The sequence below is a fragment of the Mangifera indica genome, chromosome 1, assembly GCF_011075055.1.
Source record: "Mangifera indica cultivar Alphonso chromosome 1, CATAS_Mindica_2.1, whole genome shotgun sequence".
Lineage (NCBI taxonomy): Eukaryota > Viridiplantae > Streptophyta > Magnoliopsida > Sapindales > Anacardiaceae > Mangifera > Mangifera indica.
In genome coordinates, this window is record NC_058137.1 from 27,458,462 (window position 1) to 27,468,800 (window position 10,339).

General features: G+C 34.1%; 2 protein-coding genes, 1 long non-coding RNA gene and 1 other non-coding gene across 4 annotated transcripts; 2 read left to right on the plus strand and 2 right to left on the minus strand.

Moving 5' to 3' along the window:
- Positions 1-680: 680 nt before the first annotated feature.
- On the plus strand, positions 681-2,351 carry LOC123210651. The gene is made up of 2 exons (XR_006501281.1): positions 681-802; positions 1,921-2,351. It is a non-coding gene; the product is annotated as an uncharacterized LOC123210651 (long non-coding RNA).
- LOC123196159 lies at positions 1,236-1,313 on the plus strand. Its single transcript, XR_006497621.1, has one exon. It is a non-coding gene; the product is annotated as a small nucleolar RNA R21 (small nucleolar RNA).
- A 210-nt stretch (positions 2,352-2,561) lies between the features above and the next one.
- Positions 2,562-4,883, minus strand: LOC123210641. The gene has a single exon (XM_044629116.1). It carries the CDS (start codon positions 4,792-4,794, stop codon positions 2,731-2,733), a length of 2,064 nt encoding a protein of 687 aa, XP_044485051.1. The 5' UTR covers positions 4,795-4,883; the 3' UTR covers positions 2,562-2,730.
- A 1,279-nt stretch (positions 4,884-6,162) lies between these two features.
- On the minus strand, positions 6,163-9,127 carry LOC123216747 (receptor-like protein EIX2). The gene has a single exon (XM_044637303.1). The coding sequence runs from the start codon at positions 9,080-9,082 to the stop codon at positions 6,224-6,226; it is 2,859 nt and encodes a 952-aa protein (XP_044493238.1). The 5' UTR covers positions 9,083-9,127; the 3' UTR covers positions 6,163-6,223.
- Positions 9,128-10,339: the final 1,212 nt, after the last annotated feature.

Genomic DNA, 10,339 nt, shown 5'->3' on the forward strand with positions numbered 1-10,339 from the left:
TTTCTAAAAAACTCATAATTTTCTCAAACTCAAAATTTGAAAAGTGATAAATACTCAAAGTTTTTTTCACATCTCTTTGGTGTCAACTCACCATCTCAGGTACTCAGTTGTCTATTTTGATTAAAAATGGAAGAGAGAGAGATCGGGAGGGAGGACAATCGACGGTATATCATCACTGGAGAGAAGAGAAACAAACTCTTGTAAAATATTTATCACTTTTCAAACTTGAAGTTGAAAAAAATTATTAGAATTTTAAACTTTGAAAAGAAAATATAATACAACTTTAATTTTTAGAAATTTTTATTAAAAGATAATTTTAATTTTAGCTCTAACTAAGATTTTTTGTAAAAAAATATTTTTTTAATTAAGTATTTAAATTTAAAAAAGTAGAAAGATAATCTGAGGTGTAGTGCACCTTGGGTGGGATTAAGTCTATCGGGCTTTATTCAAATAACGCTTTCCAATATTGACTGCAGCATATTTGGATTATACTTTATTACACGTCAGTGTTTTACTTTATATTTTATATAATTTTCTGGAAGTCCATGTATTTCTCTAATTCACGAGCTGATACATGCCTAAAAATCATTTGGTTATTGACAAGGACTAAATAGAGATTTACCTCTAGTTCCCCTCCATTTTAGTTATAACGGACAAACTAAGCCCAGTTTTACAAGTGGCAACTTTCTTGTGGACTCTTAACTTCTCCTGTGCGAAAGTACCAGATGAGGAAGAGAAAAGATAGCTCTTTATGTTTTAAAAAACTGAAGTTCGCATTCTCTCTCAGCAATGGCTGATGGTTGTAAGAGGCTGCTTCCCCTTTTATTCATTTCTTTCGCAATTCGGGTGTCTTTCATTTTTATTTTGTTTTTCTATTGTTTGATCTGTATTTCACTTTTCAGTTTTGGTTTTTAAGTTTCGTTACATCATTGTTACATAGATCATGATGAAGTTGTTAGATGATAAGAAAAGCAGTGTTTTTTCACTGTACAGTAGCAAAAGATCATGTGATGCTAGTTTAGTTCAAAACTCTCAACATGACATTGTTTCAATATAATTTTCATATGAAAATTTTGTACTGGGTATTCATTGTTTCAACCTCTGCCATTATAATTTATAACAAATTTTGTTCCTTGTTCTGATATCTGTGAAGTTTCTGGTGGTTTTCTATGTGGAAGCTGTTTTGTTATTCCTTTCTGCAATTGATTTTTTGTATGGGAATTTTGTTCCGTCTATATCCCTATGAAGAATGATCTGATCATTTTAAAGTAGTGAGCTGATTTCCATTGATGAGCAGCGAATTCTGAGGGATAGCATTCTTACTACAATGATTAACAATGAGTCCCCAGTTTAAAAAAATAAATATATATTTGGGGGTTCCAAAATTGATATCTGCATATGTTTGATACTTGTATTCCTGAGCTTCTTTGAATCTCTTTTGATATCGTTTCTTTTAAAAACAATGTTTTCTCCTTACAATTTTGTTTTGCAATCCTGTAAAGATTAATTTGCAAATAGAAAATAGTGCACTTACTGATCTCTCGTAATTGATGAATAACAGATCCCGAGGGATGCGCTCATTATTTCTTCATTACTTTGACATGAATTATGGCTCGGGGGAATTGACTTCGTGTGTGCACAAACATTTCTTCGTTCTGTTTGGATGAATATCTTTTTTGCAATTGTATAAAGAGGTTTAAGCTAATGAATATCTGATTCTTTTAATCTAAAACTTTTTTGAGGGGTTTGTTTCATGAGTTACTACATAAAAAAATATTCTCTTATTAGCCGGTACAAACAAGTCGATACGTCATCATGTAATTGAATGATAGTAAGAGAATGTTTGTACATAAAGTATTGTTCTTTGTTCACATCTTTCATGTCATAGGTTCTACAATGTTGTGGCTATGCAATTTACAGGGAGTACCAGGTGAGGAGAGGACGGATTTGTGTAGATAAACCCGGATATATTCATTTGGATGGCATCAGCAAGGAGGATGAAATCAAATGCCCAAACAATTTAGAAGTTTGATGCATAACCAAGATGCGCAGGAGTGTGGACTGTCAGAAGCTGGAGAATCTCTTGCAGGAGGTTGATATGTCCTCCTTTGAGAATGTGACCATTGCCACCATACAGTTCAGTTTCTACTGAAAGCAGTTGCTGGACCTTTTATCTGTATTGATGCAGTTGTTGCCACTGAGGTTGTTAATTGTTGTGGCCATTAAGTTTTGTGATTCTAAAGACTTACCATTCTGATTAGTCAAGAATGAGCCTGTATTGATCTTAATGTATACTGTGTGTTCTCCAAGCCATTAGAAATTAATGTTAGTATCTTTGTTGCTGCTTTGTACGAGTGAAGAATAATTTTTTATATGTTCTCAGAGATGTAACTGTTTTAAATCTGCAGCAGGTGCTTTGCAGATAATATCTGAGAGTCTGAAATAATGTCGCTATTAGTTGAATGGGAATTATTTTTTGCTTTAAACGCTTCATTTAATATCAGAGAAAAATAATGTCCTATTATTTTCAGCTAATAAACTGTTTCTGCTGCACATAAGAGTTTCTGTTAAATCCCCAAATAGTAACTTTTAAAGGATAGAGAAACATTGCTCTGATCTGACATCAATCTACTTATTTCAACAAAATATTAAGATTTTGTACAAATGAAGCTGACATAGCATATCATGCTAATCTTGCAATTCACTGTGATACTAATGGGTCAAAAAAGGTTATCCATGAGAAAGTCTTTCAGCTTTCAGCAGCGCAAAGATCCTCTCAAGCTTACTGACCCGTTCTTCAAATTGTAATTCCAGTATCTTCATTGTATTTTCACTGTGATGTTCTTCGCCATCCTGTATCCACAACCCATCATGAATATGATCTTGATCCCTTGCTTTACTATCAGTTGCAATATCAGGTTCATCCTGCAAAATTTCTTCTGCCAATTCTGTCTGTGGATCAATCCTTTTAAGAGCCTCATCACCTGTGGTTGACGAGGAAAATTTTTTAGATTTACTTGACAAATGTTCAACGGCTGGAACCTGTTTATTCTTCCCATTATCATGCTTTTTACTGTGTTTTGAAAAATCTGCAACAGTCATATCATATTCCTCCACTATATCCCTTGTTGCTGCCACATCAGATTTCGGAGGAAAACCCGGAGGAACCAAGGAATCATTGCCCTTCCACAAACTCTTCAGTGAAGAACTAGAATGAGCAGAGGCACCATCCATTTTATTCAGTCCATCAAACCTCCTTTGTGTTATTTTGAACCTTTTGATAAAGTTTTTTGCATTTGTTACCGGCTTTGTCTTAATGCTTGATGAAGTACCAGCTTCTTTCTTTCCTTTTGCGGTCTCCATGATCTTCTTAGTACCAATGAAGCTACGCTCACTGGCACCTTGCAGACCTGAAATTGATTGTTTCCACCACTCTGAGTATCGGCTAGTTACATCACCCTCATTCAGCCGGCATGGAATATACAAAGCATAACAAATTGGCTGACTGTAATAACTCCATGCAACATATGCAGTCTCATTAATTCGGGCAACGTGAACTGGAAGATCTTGGTCCATTCCAAATTGCATCGCAACACGATGCGGAAGGTATTGCTCTATACATTTAAGGCCAACTAGCTCAGAAACCCTCAAGCAATGAGCAAATGACAGTAGTTCTTCAGACAAATTAGGATTAACCGAAATCCACATTTCTTTTTCTCCATAGAACTTGGGAAATTTCCAATTTTTAACAGGTTTTACATAGGGACGCCAATCGAAATCGTCTTTTGATGAATTTATTACTTTCCTCACATTCTCAACAATAATATTTTGTGAATGCCAACGGGCAAATCTAGGTTCACCAGTTTTGATCAAATTAGGATCTGGCCTCAAGTGCGAAAACCTTTCCCAAGCCCAAATTTGGACCAACTGAAATGGTGAACGTATAGCAATAGCTAATTCATTAACTTCATCTCCCCAATTGTCTAACTTAGTTAAAGCAACAATCTTTTCTTTCAATGAACTCAAATCATTGTAAATGCTGGCAAGAACAGCAGGTGCAAGGGCAATTCTAGTCCCTCTAGCTAAATGCACCACAATAGGAAATACAGATTTGACAATTACATCACTTGGGCTAAGTACAAACCTTGACAACCACAAGGCAAGAAAAGCTTCGTGTTCAATTTCGCTCCCACTATCCATGAATTTCTTCATCCATAAGCAATGATGTGCCTTCCCGCTTTTACTCCTTTTGAGTTCCATGTCTGCTTCACTCAATTTCTTTTCCAACTGCTTCAACTCATCCTCTTCAACAGGGCAAAATACAGGGGACCCCAACACAGAGTACCCTGCAATCATCATATCTTCTAGAGTAATTGTAGCTTCACCCCAAGAAAAAATGAAACTTTTAGTTGCTGGACACCATCTCTCAGCAAGACCAAGAATCAGATTATCATTTCTCTTAATTTGATAGACAGAATTCAAAATGGCTTCTCGTATGCCAACTTTCTCCCATGCGCATTCATACAAAGAAACCATCTTTTCAACCCATCTTCTCCAATTCATTTGTGGGAACCTCCATCCATGATATGCCACTTTCAAAGGCCAATTTTTGGGCTCAGAAGCGGGCGGTAAATGGTCAAGACAATGTGAAGGAAGCTCAAAGACCACATCTGTAGAAGATTTCATGGTCGGTTTGAGAAAATGGGCCAGCTTCTTAGTAGGAATCCCATCACTTGTTGGTGGAACCGTCAGCGCTTCCCTCACTTGAACGCCAACTTGTAGTACTTTCTCCATTGTTAAAGCTCACAAACGATAACTCAAAAACCCTCTCTTGATATGAGTTTGTGGGTTTCTTCGTGTGGAAGGTTGACAGAAAGTCGAGAGACAAGGGACAGTCTTGAAATAACAAAAAAAAAAAGGTGCCTTTCCAAGAGAGAGAGAGAGAAAAAGGTAGGTTGCGTCAGCATAGGGCCATTCATCTTTGCTTGAAGGGAGTAAAAAGAGAGACCAATACAAGAAGTCATATACAATGCGTTTATATTTTAAATATACAAATAAATATATATTTATTTATATTATTATTATTATTATTATTTTATTTTTAATTTTTAATTATTTAATTATAAAATAATAAATATAATATATACTTATTTATATATTTATAATAAGCATACTTAATTTTATTAAAATAAATTTGGTTTAGAAACAAAAAAATATGTGAGTGTGAAACTTAAAATTGCATAAAACTGTATGTATAATTGTATAAAACTTTTATGCGTCCAAAGTTGAACTTGTCTCATAAAGTGATTATGATTTCGATTATTATATTGAGGGTTTAATTTAGTGTGATCAATTCTATTAAAATGATACTTCAATTCAAATAAGGTTTTTTGTTTAAAAAAAATTATGTACTTATTTATTTATACAAATTTACGTATAAAAATGTAATTAATATAAGTAATTGTTTATTTTTTTCTTATCTCAAAATCATCCAATCATATATTATATTGTACATGATTAAATTAGCAAAATTTGTTTGTATATGAAAAATTATTCTCTTATTTTTAACTATGGCTGCATAATATATCATAGTTGCTTAAATTTAAATTCGAATTTAAATAGAATAAATCAAGTTTCAATTAAATATTAGATTCGTTCTATGAAAATAAATTAAGTTTGAACTGATCCAAATATTTAAATTTAAAATGAATTGGATTAAATCCTTAACTCGTCAACTCAAACCAAATTCCATAAATAAAATCAAGAAAAAAGGTTATAAAATTACTAGCTTATTTGGTAGATTATAGATTCATTTTGTTGTATAATGGTTATCCGAATTCTGAATTGGACCAACTGAAAACGAGAAGAGAGGATTCGGAATATGAATTTCTGAATACATAACTCCATTAGTATTTAGTCCAGTTATTGTAGCCCAAATATACAAATTTGTAATAACTTTTTGTAATTAGGGTTTTCCTCTGCTTCTGGGTAGAGAGAAATAATTATCTTTAGATTTAGTGAAATTTCTACGATTTGGGTTTTAAGGTAAAATCTTGGTGTTTTTATTTTGATTGTGTTGATTCATTGCTATATATTTTATGGGTTTTATAACACATTTCTATGTATATATACACAAATTCATACTTGGGAAAGGACAGATAAAAAGAAGAAAACTTTCAGGACTTCTAAATGCTTAGCTCTGCAAGTAAGCTAACAACAAAATTTACAGATTAATCCGGAAATACTTCCTCATAAAAAAGCTGATTCTGTATCCAAGGCGATCCAAGAAAAGATTATATGCCGATCTCCATCTCCTCTTGACAAGCAAAGGACCTATGACACTCCAGAATCCCACCGCAAACCCAGCTGGCATTCCTCTATTGAACCAGTTCACCTCCCCTCCTGCATTTCTGGAATCGGGTACCACAGCAGTCGCTGTACAGTTATTTGGAAGTGGAGGTCCGCAAAGTTCGTTGCCTGTAAAACCGGAGGCATCAAATCCTTGTAAGCCTGTAGGAATTTTCCCAACTAAGTTGTTATTTGATACATTCAACTGACTCAAGCATATCAAGGTTGAAATGCTCTCTGGAAGTTTTCCAGAAAGTTGATTTCCTGACAAATCAATGGACTCCAATGATCTCATAGCACCAATATTCTGTGGAATGCTTCCAGTAAAAAGATTGTGGGACAAATTCAGCGATTGCAGTGCTCCAAGATTCGTCACTTCTACAGGAATCTTCCCAGATAAACTATTTCCGGAAAGGTCTATTCTTCTATCCAGTCTGGTGAAGGTGAATGTTCTTCCTTTCATCACTGGAGATGCCTCCTCAAGAGAAGCATAGGTTGTAAATGGACCTTCATCGAATCGAATCTGTATAGACACATCTTCAGAATAGCTCCTGCTCATCATGGCACTCAAGTTACCGATACATCCTGGAACGGCTCCAAATAAATTGTTGTGAGCAATATCCAAAATTTGAAGAGAAGCAAGGTGACAAATTCCTACAGGAAAAAGGCCTTCAAACTTGTTCGAACTAAGGTTGAGAACCATCATCCTGAGGAAATTTTCTCCAATCCAAGCTGGAATGTTTCCAACAAAATTATTTCCGCTAATATCAAATGCTAGTAGCTCTGTACAGTTTTCAAGTGATGCTGGTATTGATCCAGAGAGATCGTTTTTGCGAAGACGGAGAGACAACAGGGAACTTAGAGTTCCAATGGAGTCCGGAAGAATGCCAGTGAATTTATTGCTGCCTAAATTCAGAACTTTCAAGTTCTGCCGATTCATCCAACAATCAGGCAACTCTCCTTGCAAAAAATTCTCTTTAAGAATGAGAATTTGCAGCTTACTCTTGAACAAGTGCATCCCAGAACACAAAAAATGGAAAATGGATCCTGATAAAACATTTTTCGAAAGATCAAGTGAACGCAAAAGAGGGGGTATGAGAGGTAACGGACCTGATAAATTATTCCAACTCAGATCAAGTCTTGTAAGATTAAAAGATCCACTTAAATTTGGAATCTCCCTGTAGAGTTGATTATGAGAGAGATTCACAAATAGGAGATCAGGAAATGTAAATAAATATGTTGGAATCTTATCTGAAATTCCCGAGTTCGAAATATCCAAAAACAGAAGATCCTTTTGTAGAGCAAGCCACACAGGAAATTGGGGCCCTATATGACAAGAACTCAATGCTAATATTAAAAGATCAAAAAGAGGAATCCAGTGAGGACTCACTTCCAACGTCAGCAAATTTTCAGATAAATCAAAAAGCCATAATATTGTGAGATTGGAAAAATGGGCTTCAGAAAGAGTTCCATTCAATTTGTTGTGTGAAATTTGTAGAATTTGCAAGGATGAAAGTTCTCCTAAAGACGATGGAACAGGACCAGAAATAGAGTTTTTAGAAAGAAGAAGGGTGACCAGCTGTTTAAATTCTCCAAGTTGATTGGTCAAAGGGCCATAAACTTGACAACCCGTCAACTCCAACCACTCTAGTACATTTGAAGCACATGTTGAGAAAATATGCAGGACTTCAGAAATTTCCTGGTTCAACGCAGAATCTGAGAGAGATATTGCCCTTAAGCTGCAGAGTTTTCCCCATGACATTGGGATTTTGTCTTCAAATGTATTGCCTGAGAGATCAAGTGTTCGAATGGAAGTCAGGTTTCCAAGAGGTCCTGAAAATTTACCCTGCAAGCCATTGTACTGAAGAGAAAGGACTTCAAGATGCCTAAATCCGGACAACCACTCAGGTATTGAAGAATTGAAAAAGTTATTAGATAAATCAAGATGTACAAGAGAAGTTAAGTTCTGAAGCAAGCCAGGGATTGAACCTTCAAAGTAGTTATCACTCAAATCAAGTGTGAAAAGAGAAGAAAAATTTGCAAGGGGAAGTGAAGGAAAGTGATGGAGTTCACAAGCTGACAGTTTTATCTCTTCCAAGGAAGGGAGTCGGCTTATCACCTGCAACCAATCAAAAGATTTGCTGAGATTTACCCAACTCAAGCTAAGATGTTCCAAGTGAGAAAGCCTGGATAGCCACTGGAAATTCTCAACAAATAAATCCCCAGGATGAATATAACTGTGACTGAGATCAAGATATTCCAGATTTGAGAGATTTCCAAGCTCGTGGGGAATCATTCCAACAAATCCAGCTCTAGAAAGATCAAGATATTTTAGATTCTTCATAGAGCCAAGAAACTGAGGAATCTGAGCTCTTTCAAATGCATTACCGCTCAAGTCAAAGTAAATCAATTGTTTTAAATCAAGCAGAGAAGGATTGATCTTACCAATTAACGGGTCAGCTTCAGAATTGGATAAGCTGAGAGGATTTCCCAGGTGCAGCTCAAGGACATGGCCTGACATGTTGTGACAGACGACACCATCCCATGAACAACAATTTCCATGACCCCAAGAGGCTAGCCGGTTGGAACGATCTTCAAGATCTTGCTGGAACCTTAGAAGGGCAATTCTCTCACTTTCGATACAACCCTGCTGGTAAGAGCTTGCATAGCGGAAGCTTACGGTAAGTAACCCCAGGAAAAGAAAAGTAACAACAATGCTCATGGCTGGTTTCATTGGCTTTGTAATTGGAAAACAATGGAAATGTGCATGAGAAATAAGTTATCAGTATCATTCCATTTATAGTGTCATTGCATCAGCGTGCACGTTGGTGTAAATTCATTCTTGATGTTTGATTGAAAATGAACTCATTTCCACTGCAACTCTCGAAAATATTTGCAAAAATCTCCACCACATATTGAAGTTGAATTATGATAGTTAGGAATGTGAAATTTTCCAGAGTGATTAACACTGCTGGAATCAAGAGACGACTAATATATTATTCGTGTAAATTTAGTTACTTAGATGCATTGACGGGGGAGGGGTCAAGGGGTCACATTAATGTTCTTGACTTTGATTTTTTTTTAAATTTATAATTATGTTCAAATTTAAAAATTTTAAATAATTTTACTAAATATATATTTTAATTTTACGAAATATCTCACAAGTAACTAAGGATAATTATGACAGATAAAAATGGCAATCAAATTGAAAATTTTATTTGAGTATTAAAAATTACATTACAACTGTTGGAAATTTGAACACTTTGATTGCTATCCGATATTGACTACTTTTGTAAAGCTCAAGAATTACTTTTATAAAGTTATAATTTTTTACCCAAAAAAAAAGTTTTTATATAGTAAAAAAAAATATAATTTTAATCTTATAATTGTTTCCATAATCTCATCCTTATATATTTTTCATTAGGAAATTATATAATTTTTACATAATGAAATTTCAAAAAAAAAAAAAAAAAAGAAGAAGTTTCAAATGCAACCGAATTCAATTTTTTCTTCAAAATGTTTAATAAACTAAAAATATCAGACTGTCCAGAACATTATGAAATTTTAAAAAAAAAAATAGTAGACATATGAATGAACCTCCAGGAAAATTTTAAATAAAAATAAATAATAAAATTATACATATATAGTTTTGATACATAATTGATGTACAGATGACATTGCTCAAAAATAAATTCAATGTAATTTTAAAAATTAACAAATAAGAATAACAATGCTATCCATAATATTTGTTTCTAATACAAACTAACAGTACTACATTTATTACTATTCTAACTTCAATACCTTTAATAAATAAATAAAGACTAAATGACTTATTCTCACCCAAAGTTTAGTGTTTCCCCAAATTCTTATCTATTAACTTAAAAAATTCTAAACACTCACCCATATGTTAATTTTTTAGTTACTATCAAGAATAAAATCATTATTTAATAAAAATATTTAAAAAAGTTAACAATTTTCCCCTAACCCCACC

Bases quoted from the DNA above. Each gene is read 5' to 3' on its own strand.
- LOC123216747 (XM_044637303.1), bottom strand. From the start codon at position 9,082: ATGAAACCAGCCATGAGCATTGTTGTTACTTTTCTTTTCCTGGGGTTA.
- LOC123210641 (XM_044629116.1), bottom strand. From the start codon at position 4,794: ATGGAGAAAGTACTACAAGTTGGCGTTCAAGTGAGGGAAGCGCTGACG.